This window comes from Caretta caretta, chromosome 5 (assembly GCF_965140235.1).
Source record: "Caretta caretta isolate rCarCar2 chromosome 5, rCarCar1.hap1, whole genome shotgun sequence".
Classification (NCBI taxonomy): Eukaryota; Metazoa; Chordata; order Testudines; family Cheloniidae; genus Caretta; species Caretta caretta.
In genome coordinates, this window is record NC_134210.1 from 133,412,651 (window position 1) to 133,427,324 (window position 14,674).

Here is a 14,674-nt window from a genome sequence, read left to right on the forward strand (position 1 = left end):
TACTCCCCGCTTTGGCCTGGGGACGTACAGAAAACACGCTGTGAGGGTCACAAACCCTGGATCCCAATATGCCACTGCCCGAGCAGAGTAACCAATAGGCCTCTGTTAAGCACTGGAGACGCCTGAAGGCATAACAGGTAAGAAGCTGGCTGTCGGGTATCACCTATCATTAAGGTTTCAGATGCATATGGCTAGCTGACTGCTGCACTGCATTCAACATTGAAGGCTACATTGCAATAGCAGTAAGGGATGGTTCTAATCTCAAGAAAGCCGCAATGCATATCCCACATCACAGAGCAGGATCGAGTTGAAAATATTTTACTGAAAGCAACACAAGCATGGAGATGTGGCTTTCTACAGCTCATTCGCAGTTCCCCTGGCTGTGCCCTGAGCTTTGCATCACTCGCACTGACAGAGACAAGCAGTCAGTCCACTGAAGGCAGTGGAGTTGCATTGGTGCAAAATGTACCACAATCAGCTAAAGTGGGGAAATGGGGGGGAGGGGGTGAACATGTTTAAGAGCTGGACTGAAAACTCAAATGGCAAGTCTCAGCCCGATGTTAGTGGTTTTCTATTGCAGAAAACAGGCTTCATAGTGGGAACATGACTGAGAAGTAACCTGGCCTAGAGGCTAGGGCACTGGACTGAGAATCAGGGTTCAGTTCCCAGCCTGCCACTGATCTGCTGTGTGACCGTGGGCAAGTCACTTCACCTCCGTGCCTCAGTTTCCCCTCCTACCCTATGTCTGTTGTCTGTTTAGACTGCAAGCTTTTTGGGACAAGAACTGTCTCTTACTACATATATATAAAACACCCAATCTCAGATGGGGCCCACAGGGTATGTTTAACACTGCAACACATCTGCGGCTGGCCCATGTCTGCAGATGTGAGCTTGGGCTGCAGGGCTATGAAATTGTGGTGTAGACGTCCAGGCTCAGGCTGGAGCCTGGGTTTTGGGACCCTATAAGCTGGGAGGGACCCAGAGCCTGGGCTCCAAACAGCTACCCCATAATTGTCTCGCCCCACAGTATGAGCCTCAGAAGCTCGGGGCAGCTGACACGGGCCAGCTACAGGTGTTTAATTGCAGTGCAGACATACCCTTCGATGCTATCATAATAAAAAAAAATAATAATTCAATCTAGCAGACCCTGCCACTAAAAAACAAAAAAAAAAAGTCATTTGTGTGAGCAGCTTTGTTCAGTCTTTAGGACTGTGCGAAGCACTTGAGAAATGTAAACTAACAGTAGCCACTTGAGGAGTTATGTCGATTTATAACCGCCGAGGATCTGGCCCATGCATGTTTTCCAGAATACTGGGCTCATTCTCTACTGCAGGCTGGGAGCCTCTCACCAACAGGTCAGGCTAGGAAACATTCAGCATGTAGAGGCTGAATTGGAAACTTGTCCAAGGACCGGGATCCGGATTGTCCTCAGGTTCAGAGCCAGGGATCTAGTTCAGTCCCTTTCCTAATTAACACCCTCTGCTAGAAAGGCTAGGGGATGTGGTGCAAATAATAGTGCCCTCTTTTCCACAACGCCTGCTGCTAGATCAACAAGGGAATGAATCCTCCTTCCCCATTTGTCACACAACAGTCAGCACCCCAAACAATGAAATGTGACTTTCGGTCAAGTCGTCTGGGAGGCCGATGCTACGGGCGCTGCGGAGAAAAGGCGGCCTTTGTTTGCACTGGAATAGGGAGAAGGAAAGGTACTCCTACCCAGGACAGCTGCCAAGCAAAAGGCACGTTACTCAGGGAGTTTTCAGCCACATCAGCAAAGAGAACATCACATGGCTTCAATTATTTTTACCCCCAGACAAAAGAAATAAAGAGAGGCCTGAGTGCTGTAACAGGAAACAGCTGTCACCAGACCCCAAAGCCAGGAGTGTAGGAGAGGCTCTCCTGTGGCCTTGGTTCCAAACTGACGCTGATCTTAGAATCTTCTTGTCAATTTCATCATAAATGGGAACCGCTGCAGGTCCCAGGGTTGGGCAGGGAACGTGTCCAAGGAAGAGCTGGCGGGCATTGTGCCGCTGCGAACACCCTCCCCTCTCTGGAAGCAGAGCGCTCAGTAACCTGAGGAGCCCTCGGCTTTCTCAGGCGCTAAGAGGTTACTCCAGTTCATGGCTGTCGGGCTCTCTTTCCCTGATGAAGGATAATGGGGAGGAGGGGGATGGTATTGTTTAGCTTCAACGTCAACTTCTCCAAGAGAGAAAACACATGTTAGAATAATAACAGCCCATCACCGTCAGCACAATCGGAGCTGAAGTAAGATAGCTCACTTCTTATTGCTATTTATATTCTCATAGGGCCAGCAGCCACAGTCCTGGAGCAGGGCCCCACTGTGCGGTGCCATACAAACACAGAACAAAGATAGTCTCTGCTCCAAGGAGCTAGCTTTAAAAATAGATCGGGGGGTTGGTCCAGCACTAAGCACGTAGGGCTGATTTTTCTCCATTTCACCTACAAAAATGTTTTTTCTCATCCATAAAACTGTCATTTACACATGCAGATTGGTCACATTATTCTTTGTGTTTATATTCAGATAGAGCCTGGAGGGCCCCAAGCAGGATCCGGTGCCCACTACGCTAGATGATGTACAAATATAGATGGGACAAGAAACAAACACGTAACTGCCCAGAAGTCCAGAGCTAGTAAATTCTAACATCAACCTACTTTCCCCCTCCCATAACTCCTTGTCACTCCCTGAGACCAGTTGCTGAAACCAACTGATATCACCTCAACCACTGCGAGCAAAAATCATTATGCAGGCTCGCGCCCACGGGCCTCGTCCAGGGCACAGCAAGCATTCTGTTTATGTTGTCAATGCAATGATTGTTCCTGCCTTTGAAAAAGCAGGCTCTGAAAAGCAAATGTAGGGCACGGTACATATCACAGATATGTCAGAGTTCTTCCTTCAGAGGACCAAATCTGCAGCTGCATGGCTCAAAGGACTCCCACTGACTTCCCTCAGAGTTCTGGGCACAAAGATGCTGCAGAGTAGGGCCTATCTTTATTAAAAGGAAAAAAGCTGTAAGGCAGGTGCAGGTTACGGAGTAGCTCTGTGCTTTGGGGAAGTCAATTTCAGGCTAGAAACGGTGATGGCAAAGAGAGGTTCTCCCTCCTGACGCAGGAAGGAGCAGCGTACCTCTTTAACGAGCGTCCCAAGACTCTCCACCAAGGTCTCCATGGCTCCTGACAGATCCTGTAAGGAGTAATTGGAGGCGATTCCTTTCTGTAACAGGAAAGAGAAATAGAAACTTGGGATCACAAAAAGAAACCAAAAGGGAAACGCAAACCCTCAGAAACATTCAGATACCAAGCAGAGAGGAGTAGGGAGGAGGGTTTAGTGGACAGGGTCTCAGGAGACCCAAGTCAATTCCCAGCTCAACCACAGATTCCCTCTGTGCAATCTTGGGAAAACTTCTTAATCTGCCCCGTGTCTCAGCTCTTCATCCATCAAGGGTGGGTAATGCTTCCCTTCCTCACAGGGCTGGAGTGAGGATAACATCCATTAGTGATTGTGAGTTGCTCAGATACCATGGTCATTAGGGCCATACAGATAGAACACAAGTTGTAAAACACCTGCTTTTATTCTGCGTGCGCCTTCAACTGAGAGGGTGCTCCATGTTCCTGATTGCCTACGGCCTAAGTGGGTGCACCAGAGGCCCCTTCCCCTCTGTGCTCCAGCCAGAATGCTGATCCCCCAAATACAAGGGTGAGAAGGTTATAAGCCCTGAGTGCACTAAAGGGGGAATGTCTGGAAAGATCAGGAGATGGCTGTGGCCCCATGAAGCCAAAGCTGGGAAGTGGGAAGCCCAAGTTATATGGCAACATAACACAGCTGCTGGTAAGAATGTTCCCCCCCAGTGTGCCTGGAGGCATCCTACCTGCTGCTACACTGCGCAGGCAGGTTTGGGCAGTTCCACTTCTTTCCCCGGACCCTGAAGGAACTCTGGCTTTAGTAGCTTTAAATGAGACCTTGGGATTTTAACATTAAACCAAGTGCATATTTTATTTTAAAACAACCAATTTCCATAAAATAGTCAATGATCCAAAGTCTAATCCAGAGCCAATGCAAAATAAAATAGTTCCAAATGTCAAACAGTGGAAGGCGATTGCTTTCAGGAAGCCTTTATTTATATTCAGAACCAATCCTTGCTGCATCCGGAAACCACAGCAGACAATTGCATGTCAAGGTTCCTGTTTACCGTTAGTCCAAGAGTTATGTGGGGGTTGATTGTTATTTTAGTTCTGCATGCAGCAAGGAATGATTTATTAAAAATTACATCTCAAATGCAAGACATTTCACATAAGTTTCAAATGATCACTTAGATTGGGTGTTTGGGCTCACAACTTTGACAGCCTCTCTCCTTTGATCTGAAGACCATTTCCTGAGATGAGACATTTGAGGCTTATAATGACAGGTTTCAGAGTAACAGCCGTGTTAGTCTGTATTCGCAAAAAGAAAAGGAGGACTTGTGGCACCTTAGAGACTAACCAATTTATCTGAGCATGAGCTTTCTGTGTGTATATAATATCTGCTGCAGTTTCCACGGTATGCATCCGATGAAGTGAGCTATAGCTCACGAACGCTCATGCTCAAATAAATTGATTAGTCTCTAAGGTGCCACAAGTCCTCCTTTTCTTTTTGAGGCTTATAGCATGTTACAGCACTGTGACACAGTGACAAGAATCAGGGGGTAGCCGTGTTATATACTGTCACAAAAATAAAGGGAAGGGTAACCACCTTTCTGTATACAGTGCGATAAAATCCCTCCTGGCCAGAGGCAAAACCCTTTCACCTGTAAAGGGTTAAGAAGCTAAGATAACCTTGCTGGCACCTGACCAAAATGACCAATGAGGAGACAAGATACTTTAAAATCAGGAGGGGAGGGAAACAAAGGTTGTCTGTCTGTGTGATGCTTTTGCCGGAAACAGATCAGGAATGCAGACTCAGAACTTCTGTAAAGTTAGTAAGTAATCTAGCTAGAAATGTGTTAGATTTCCTTTTGTTTAATGGCTGGTAAAATACGCTGTGCTGAATGGAATGTAGATTCCTGTTTGTGTGTCTTTTTGTAACTTAAGATTTTGCCTAGAGGGATTCTCTATGTTTTGAATCTGATTACCCTGTAAGGTATTTACCATCCTGATTTTACAGAGGTGATTCTCTTAACTCTTCTTTAATTAAAATTCTTCTTTTAAGAACCTGATTGATTTTTCATTGTTCTTAAGATCCAAGGGTTTGGGTCTGTGTTCACCTGTACAAATTGGTGAGGATTTTTATCAAGCCTTCCCCAGGAAAGGGAGTGTAGGGTTTGGTGGGATATTTTGGGGGAAGATATCTCCAAGTGGGCTCTTTCCCTGTTCTTTGTTTAACACGCTTAGTGGTGGCAGCATAGGGTTCAAGGACAGGGCAAAGTTTGTACCTTGGGGAAGTTTTTAACCTAAGCTGGTAAGAATAAGCTTAGGGAGTCTTTCATGCAGGTCCCCACATCTGTACCCTAGTGTTCAGAGTGGGGAAGGAACCTTGACATATACAGACTAACACGGCTACCCCCTGATACTTGACACCATGCAAGACACTAAATTTAGCCATATGGAGTGGAAATCCATCAACCTCAACAAAAAACTTGCACAGATACAGACAGACATCATCTTCCTCTCCAAGTGCAAACAGATGGACATCATACCAAATGGACTGAAGGTAAAAAAATCCACTGCCATTGACATACAACACTGACTATGGTGAGAGACTGTGCCACACACTCTCAAAGCAACTGAGATCCATCTGAAGAAGTGGGTCTTTTGCCCACGAAAGCTTATGCCTAAATAAATCTGTTAGTCTTTTAAGGTGCCACCGGACTCCTTGTTAATCACAGGAATGGCTCTTCAATTACAAGCCCCCGTTCTTAGACACTTCTATGATCCTTTGAGCTAAGATTTCTCATGTTTGTCCTCTGCCCGGGGTGATTTTTTGGGAGAAAAGTCTGGTAAAATGTCGCTTGGCCTATTTAAGTCACGGGAGCGTGATAAAACAGCTGGCTAGATAGTGGTTCTCAACCTATTTACCACTGTGGGCTGCATATGCGGGCCTCATCCAATATTACCTGTATGGCCCTGAGGATGTCACATGGGCCGCAAGCAGCCCACAGGCCACAGGTTGAGAACCACTGGGCTAGAGCCTCCGTTGGATCAGCTGAGCACATTCACACCAGCTAAGGGTCAGGAACTTAAGGCTCAGATAACTTGAAAAACCAACCCACACACACAGCGAAGGAAGGAAAGAAAAGCAGTTCAAACTTGCCACAGATCCTTACTGGGACAAATTTGAAATATGGGTCACAAATAATGAAGTCTCAAAGGTGTGGCAACATTTTAACAATATGCCAGGGTGAGCGGTCCTACCTCCATTCACACAATGTACTTGCATGTCCCTCTGGAGCATCGCACATGGAAATAGACACACGCTCCATTTCATTATTATTTATATTAGCGAGAGGCTACAGAACACATCAGGGCCCCATTGTGCTAAGCACACGTACATAGTATGAGACAGCCCCTGCCCTGCAGGGCTCACCATCTAAACAGGCAAAACCTGGGAACAGCAAACATTATCCCCAATTTTCCAGAGGCAGAACTGAGGAGCAGGGACAGTTAGTGACTTGCCTAAAGTCACACAAAAAGGCTCTGATCAAGCAGTAATCAAACCCAGATCGCCTGAGTCCCAGTCCAATGCCCAGTCCAGTACACCACCCTGCCTCTCTTGCATAGACACAAAAGTTCATGCCATACCATGCATTTATAGGACCATGCTACAGTAACACAGATGTGAGACTGCCCCCTGAATTAACTGTACACTTTACACCCAAGGAATTCCACTGGTTTCAATGGAGTTGCTCCTGATTCACATCCATAGAGGTGGGCAGAAATTCAGACCCAATAAGCCAGCATTCCTCCTTACACAAGCAGACCTTTCATGGAAGTCACGGGGAGTTTTGTCTGAAGGCAGAGTTAGCTTGAGTCATCTGCACTCCCGTTCCTCCTCTGGAGTTAGCCCAGCTCACGTGAAAACGGCCACGCCATGAAAGAGCACTCCAGCTGCTGCGTCCACACTGGTGCTGAGACTTCTGAGGGCACATCCCAGAGTTCTTTGTGCTGCAGGAAGCTGAGCTGCTCTGTGAATTCTGTCTCAATGGATTGTGGGAGAACTTCTCTCCTTCTGGGCAGATGGGGAGGACTGTAGGAAGGCATCAGAGAAACAGCAGCACTCGAGTGGAGCCAACGGCAGCAGAGCGGTTGTGTTAGCAGCTGACCAGTCGCTCAGTTGAGCCTTAGCCTATACCCCTCGCAGGCCAGTCGACTAGGATTAATAGCACCCCTGCACTTCAGTGAAGGGTATGTGTGGATAGAACTCGAGGTAGGGGCAACTCTCAAGCTAACTTTGCTGTGACGACAAGCCTGAGTAAGAGATGCAGGAGCTGGTCATGTGCTTCTGACACGAGAATGGACAATTCACAGGCTGAATTGTGAGATTTTAAAAAATGATTTCTGCACAATATGCAATCAAATATGTCAGCATTTTTTCAAGGGGCACAATGTTTGCATATCTGTCGCCTTGCCCTGCCACAGGATACTTCAGTGGTTGCTTCTGGTAAGTAAATATGGCATCTGAGTCATATTTACTTTGCAATGGGAAACAATGTTTGTCATAAACACTATTTCAACCAGGAAGTGGTAGACAAATCACGCATTTGGAAGTTCTGTTATTATTTCCTAACAGGAGTCCTGCCCTATTGTTTAAGGGAAGGATGATCTCATGCGGCTTCATCCCAAAAAAAGGACACAGCAAGTCGGAGGTTCAAATGACGCTTGTATTTATATTAAAGAAAACCTTCTTTTCATAGGCAACGTTGTGCGCTGTGTTAAAGTCATTGGAATGTATGTATTATTCAGTGTTCTGTTTGGGCCAGAGCAATGACAAAATGCCACCCATGTCATTCAGAGAGACCAACACAATTGCTTTTTGTAGCCCTCACAGCTCCCTCATGGCCTCGTGCAACATGTGAATCACGGCACAGCTACAGCTCACTGCCAAACCTGGAGACATTTTCTGGGATGCCCCAGTGCTGCAGAGCTAAAACCCTTTACTTAACACACATACAAATTGCCTCTCCATGCTGAATATCAGAACTGGGAAGATCTACACAGAGCAAAGTTCTTCCCTACGTAGGAAGGCCCCATTTTAACTCACCAGCAACCACACACCATACAACAGAATCACTAACCCAGGAACCTATCCTTGCAACAAAGCCCGTTGCCAACTGTGTCCACATATCTATTCAGGGGACACCATCATAGGGCCTAATCACATCAGCCACACTATCAGAGGCTTGTTCACCTACATATCTACAAATGTGATATATGCCATCATGTGCCAGCAATGCCCCTCTGCCATGTACATTGGCCAAACTGAACAGTCTCTACGTAAAAGAATAAATGGACACAAATCAGACGTCAAGAATTATAACATTCAAAAATCAGTCGGAGAACACTTCAATCTCTCTGGTCACTCGATTACAGACCTAAAAGTGGCAATTCTTCAACAAAAAAACTTCAAAAACAGACTCCAACGAGAGACTGCTGAATTGGAATTAATTAGCCAACTGGATACAACTAACTTAGGCTTGAATAAAGACTGGGAGTGGATGGGTCATTACACAAAGTAAAACTATTTCCCCATGTTTATTCCTCCCCCCACCCCCCACTGTTCCTCAGACGTTCTTGTCAACTGCTGGAAATGGCCCACCTTGATTATCACTACAAAAAGCTTTTTCCCGCCCCCCCGCTCTCCTGCTGGTAATAGCTCACCTTACCTGATCACTCTCGTTACAGTGTATATGGTAACACCCATTGTTTCATGTTCTCTATGTATATAAATCTCCCCACTGTATTTTCCACTGAATGCATCCAATGAAGTGAGCTGTAGCTCACGAAAGCTCATGCTCAAATAAATTTGTTAGTCTCTAAGGTGCCACAAGTCCTCCTTTTCTTTTTGTGAATACAGACTAACACGGCTGTTACTCTGAAACCTGTCATTTTAACTTGTGTGGTTTACTGTCTCGCGGGGAAAACCCACTCACAGAGATTGCTTCTCATTCTGTCAAGCAAAGGAGGGTTGGTCCCACATTTAAGTGGCGGGGGTATCCCTCCAGCACCGATCTAGGGTATTAACTGAGGGCAAGCACTAGATGCCCCCTCCCCAGCCATGGCTGCCTGTAGTCCCTGATTGGCATCACTCCTCTTTTCTGAGTCAGCAGCAGTCTCAATACTAGAGAAAAGTTCGAAGGAAAGAGAAAATGAGATCCATGAAAGTTAGTCTGAAATGGCCCCTCCGTTCCCCTGGTTTTTAGCCAGCCCTGCCTAAAGCACTGAAAACTCTCTGCATACTGTGGGAATTAACAGCAGCTCCCTGCAGGGTGGGCCCAACGCGGAGTGTCTAATACTGCACATGGCAGGTCTCATGCATCACCCTAAAGAGCCTATGCAAAGGGAAAGGCTTACATAGATCTCTACTGAATATACAGTTCAGTGATTGGTACTGCTTTATGCCCATGTGTGTTGCTTTCCTTGGACAATGAACATCCATTCAACAAGGGCTTTTTGCCATCCATCCAGCCATAATTTTGGACTTTTTGATGATCCCTCCCAGAGTCCCTTCTGCAATCCTGTCTAAACTGATTTGCCTAAGTGCTTATATAAGCCAAAGTATAACTAAGCCCATTTAATTGATCCTCTGTGAGGTTAGGAAACACCACGATCGCCATTTCATAGGTGTGGAGCTGAGGTACAGAGACATTCAGGGCCCGTCTACACTCCATCCGGCAGCAAGCCTCCCAGCGGGGGCCCAGAGACTCGCGCTGGTGAGGCTCACGTTGGTGCTCCAGAAATAGCTCTCTAGGCGGTGCTTTGATGTTGCAGTTCAGGCCGGAGCTTGGGCTCTCAAGCCCACCCCCGCCCCAGAGCATGTGCTCCAAACCGAGCTGCCATGTCTACACTGCTATGTTTAGGACCCGGGCTCGCTCCCAGATGCAGCACAGACATGCCCAGAATCAAGTGGCAGGACAGTGGCAAAGATGGCAACCTGGCTCCCAGTCCAGGGTTTTAACCACAACTGCCTCCCTCTATTCCTGTGGCAAAGGTTCTCTGTCCCCAGGTTTGGACCATTATTTGGGAAGTTCTCCATATGGAAAATTTGCGAATACGAAGTATGGTAAAAATGAGCACCATTTTTCTATCTGGCTTTCTTCTTCTTAATTGTGCTGAAATCTCACCAGCCAATTCATTGCACTTTGTACCGTACTGATTTCCTTTGTAACATTAATTCTTCTCTTTTATTTAGAGCTGCACACACTCTCCAATGCAGAGAGACGAATTTATCACTCAAGCCCTTAATGTGCTGCTTAAATGGGAGCTTGAGTTTTTCACAAAGTCACAAAGCTGCAAACTCATGGACCCTTCTTCTTTTTCAGGGTTCTCAGAAAAGAAAATGATGAAAACTTGTAGCCAATTGAGCCATGTCTGTTTGCATCGGTTGAAAACATGGCCCAGAGTTTCCGTTATACTTATATTACAGCTAGGGAGACTAAAATGCCATTAAACAAAGACCTCTGAGGCACTTTTAAAAATTTAATTTCCTTGGCCAATGAGCTTTTCAACACGGGTTTATGAGCTTTGTATAAGAAGCAGAGCAGAACTTGTTTCCAAGATTTCACCCTTAGGAAAATGCTGCTTTTATTGATACACTGCAAGTGAACAGACTCCTTTGTTCAAGAGTGACGGAATGTTACCTCCTTTTCCAAGGATATTATTGTAGGTCAAGGGACTGTTTAGCCATTAAGCTAGAGTGTTTCACATGTGTGATGACCATTTCCTAGGTTAATTTATTCAGTCCGCTTGGCCACATAGAGCACATTTAACGATTCAGGCATTGCAGCAACCTTCACCGTTCTCCTTTGGAAAAATTATGCTTTGTGCTCCTAAGTAAGGTTGGCTGAATGCTCATCAGGTTCAGAACTGCTGTATTCAAGATTCTCTTCAGAAGCACAAAGCTTTTCTCTAAAGTAGAGATCAGAAGCAGGATTCTCCCAATATCTATTTTGTTCTTGCCCAGTGGCAGGAGCATAATGACTTATGGCCACTCTTTTACTGATTGAAAACATAGTCTTAGACATGGCCAGTGAATTTGTTTCTGCTGGGCTAAAGAATTTGGACTTTACTAAGGGTATGTCTATATTTACCCCACTTGTTGGCAGTGTTCTCACTTTTATCCTTTTACGATCTTTGCTGCAAGAATATTCGTGACCTTGTTGTTACAGAAAGCGAGTTCTATAACCGAGGATGGTGGGAAATGAGGAAGTTAAGCCTGTACTAAGCGAGTTTGGCTGGAACCAAATTCATTTCATGAGGAAGAAAACCTACGGGCCAACATTTCCAGTGGGTGGCCTCCTTTTTCAGGGCCCAGTTTATTCTCAGGTAATTTGCTCCCGTATTTTGCATCTGCAGTTGGATTGTGGGTGCAAATCTCAGTACTTGTACCTTCACCTACCTGACTGTGAGCGTAAACTGGGCAGTTAGAGGCACATACTCAGACTGGCATCTGAAAATCTTTGGCTCAAAGTGAGTGTGTCTGGAGATCTGGGAGGTGTAAACTGTGCCCAGGCAAAGAGAGGCTAGGCTGCAGCCGTGTGAATGTTTATGCCTGTGCAGAGGGCCAGTAAAAGGCCTAGAAACCACTTCAGTCCCATTCAAGCCCAAAAAACGCAGATTTCACTTATTATGAACACACTAATTAACTAAAGATAATCTCAACTCAACCTCTCCTGTCCCCAGCCTGCTCCGAAATGCTTTCCTTCCCGGAGTCCTTTTCCAAGTAGTTCATTTCGCTAGAGGAACCATTTTTGTGCTCTCTTCCCTCTGTCTGCTGTTACTTCATCTCTCTGTATTCATTATGTCATTCTCAGTAGTAGCCTCTCTCAGTAAGGACAAAATGCACGTGGGAGACATGTGCAAAACAGAACATGAATTACAGTAAAGTCGGGGCTGAAAGGTAATCTGACTCCAGTGCTTGATAATCAACCCCTTTGATTGGGCAAACTCCAAGCAACTGATGCTTGACTATCTGTCCTATGAGGTATATCAAATCTGGATACTCCCAGAGCAAGAGTGCTGAATTCCTCTAAGCAGACAGCAGAGTATTTGTTTTATTGGACAACAAAGTGGGTTCCATCGGCCCCGTCTTCTCTGTGCTGCTGTTTTCAGTATCAACTTCATCAAGTTCTTTGTATGCTACCTAGACACTGTAGGTATACAAAGAGCCACCTGGGTTTCACAATAAACAGGCATGTCTATTGCAAATATCTTCACCAAGCACCTTAAGTTTACTTAAATAATTGCAAACTTCATGCAGCTAAAATATTTAGATACTGATCCAAAGTCTATTAAAGTCAGTGGAAAGATTCCCCTTCACTTCAATGGTCTTTGGATCTGGCCCTAAAATCTCACATGTGCCTGTGTTAAAGCTACTCAAAGAGTTTGGGTTGCCATTGGCTATAAGCTTCCTCATGTTGCAAACATATGAAAGTTCTAATGCTAAATAGGTTTCTGTCAGACATCTGTGGGTTCATTCCAGCTGAGACACAACATCTGATCAAAATACAGGAACAATGAATGGCCCATTTGTTACCATACAGCATAAATATTTTTCTCCTGAGAAATCCGTGTAGAGACACATGTTCCCAGGCAATGTCCTCATTTAACACATCACCCCAATCAACAGAAAGCAGGAGTATGGCAGGAGAAAACTATATGATTAACCTGGGGACTCAGAATCCTCTTCCATTTTCCTTATTGGCATTAAACAGTCTATCCCAAAAAATAAAGGCTCGTGTATTCTTAAACACTCCATCCCCGTATTTCCCAAAAGCTTGTACAACCACGGATTATAACAGCGGTGGCCAACCTGGGGCTCCGGAGCCTCGTGCGGCTCTTCAGAAGTTAAGATGCGGCTCCTTGTCTGGGCACCGACCCCGGGGCTGGAGCTACAGGTGCCAACTTTCCCATGTGCCGGGGGATGCTCACTGCTCAACCCCTGGCTCTGCCCCAGGCCCTGCCCCCACTCCACCCCTTCCCGCCCCCTCCCCTGAGCCTGCCGTGCCCTCGCTCCTCCCCCTCCCCCCCAGAGCCTCCTGCACGCCACGAAACAGCTGATTGGGAGGTGCAGGGAGGTAGGGGGAGGCGCTGATCAGCAGGGCTGCCGGTGGGTGGGAGGCGCTGGGAGCAGGGGGTGGGGAGCTGATGGGGGGCTGCTGACGTATTGCTGTGGCTCTTTGGCAATGTCCATTGGTAAATTCTGGCTCCTTCTCAGGTTGAGGCTGGCCACCCCTGCATTATATCATGCCCTTCATAAAGCATTAATTCCCAGCATTGATGCTCTCCCTTAGGAATCACTGTATAGCCAGTGCACTCACCAGTACAGGCTTCAAAAGGTCTATATTAGCACGAAAGGCTTGTTCTGCTGTGTGGAGTTTTTCCTTAGGCATGGTGCAGAGGAAGGCTTCGCCGACCACTGCGACTACTGGGTTGTGGATTGTAAGGAATTCAGACAGCTCTGACCCATTGCACAGATCTCTCAGCTGCATTCGATAGCCAGACAGGATGACCTGGGAACAGTTGTGAAACAATACAAAATGCCATCAGTAAATCATTCTTGGCACTAAACTAGTATCACTGAGTCAGAAATGATCATTTGGCTACATCATGATTCACAACACTCAAGGTTAGAAGGGAGAGGGAATTTCTTCCTAAGGATTTCATGGTTCTTGGCCATGTATTACTCGGATTATGACAGAAGTGTGTGGCCCCCCTGAGTTCCATAAGAGAGTCCGACGGCTGAGATATCCCCAACACTCCAGGCAGAGCCATATAGTAGTAGACTCCCTACTCTATACCAACCTCAATATACGTGTGTCTGGGACCTGGGCCCCTCCAATGAAAGGTCTGTGCTCAAGCCTAAGAAGTGCGGCAAAAGCAAGGAAGAAAGACCCAAAGCCTAAACTCCTGAGATATATCATCTGTAAGGCACTTTCTCTCGCCTACAATTATTTGCGATCAGATTCCTCCTGCCTCACATACAGGTGCGGCAGTTGAGAGCATAAGAATCCTGCGGTTTGTGCTCCTTGGCCCGATCAAAAGCCCACCAAAGTTACTGCAAAGACTCCCACAGACTTTAATGGGTTTTGCATCAAGACCTCTGAGCACAAAGTGATGTGTGAGTGTGACTATGTGTGAGTGGGAAATCATAGCTTTGCCTGCAGCACAAGACACCCCCAATGGCCTATCCTCACCAGTGTGCAAAGGACATGAGATGGGGGAGATTGGTTCCTCCCTCTCTCTTCCTGACATGCTCACAAAGGAGCAGCCACAGCCTGGCGCTTGTAATTCTGCAATGTTTGGAACTGATCCTGAGCTACTGAAGTCAATGGGAACATTGCCACTGAGTTCAATGGACATTAGGCCAGATCCCTAACTCCTGTCCACAGACACCTCGTACTTTAAGTTAAGGACTCCTGTTTAATATCTGTAAAGGAAATGAATGAAAATCTCTGATCAAGCATCC

General features: G+C 46.2%; 1 protein-coding gene across 4 annotated transcripts in view; it reads right to left on the reverse strand.

Annotated features, from left to right (window-relative positions):
- The window catches only part of ABCA1 (ATP binding cassette subfamily A member 1), a 132,619-nt gene that overhangs the window by 52,140 nt on the left and 65,805 nt on the right, over positions 1-14,674 (reverse strand). For 3 of the 4 annotated variants that reach the window (XM_048851106.2, XM_048851105.2, XM_048851111.2), the window contains 2 exons: positions 13,527-13,718; positions 3,146-3,232 (listed from right to left, as the gene is read on the reverse strand). In XM_048851106.2, coding sequence (XP_048707063.1) covers positions 3,146-3,232; positions 13,527-13,718 — 279 coding nt within the window. The remainder of the gene's footprint in view (positions 1-3,145; positions 3,233-13,526; positions 13,719-14,674) is intronic. The other variant, XM_048851107.2, reaches the window with a different exon arrangement.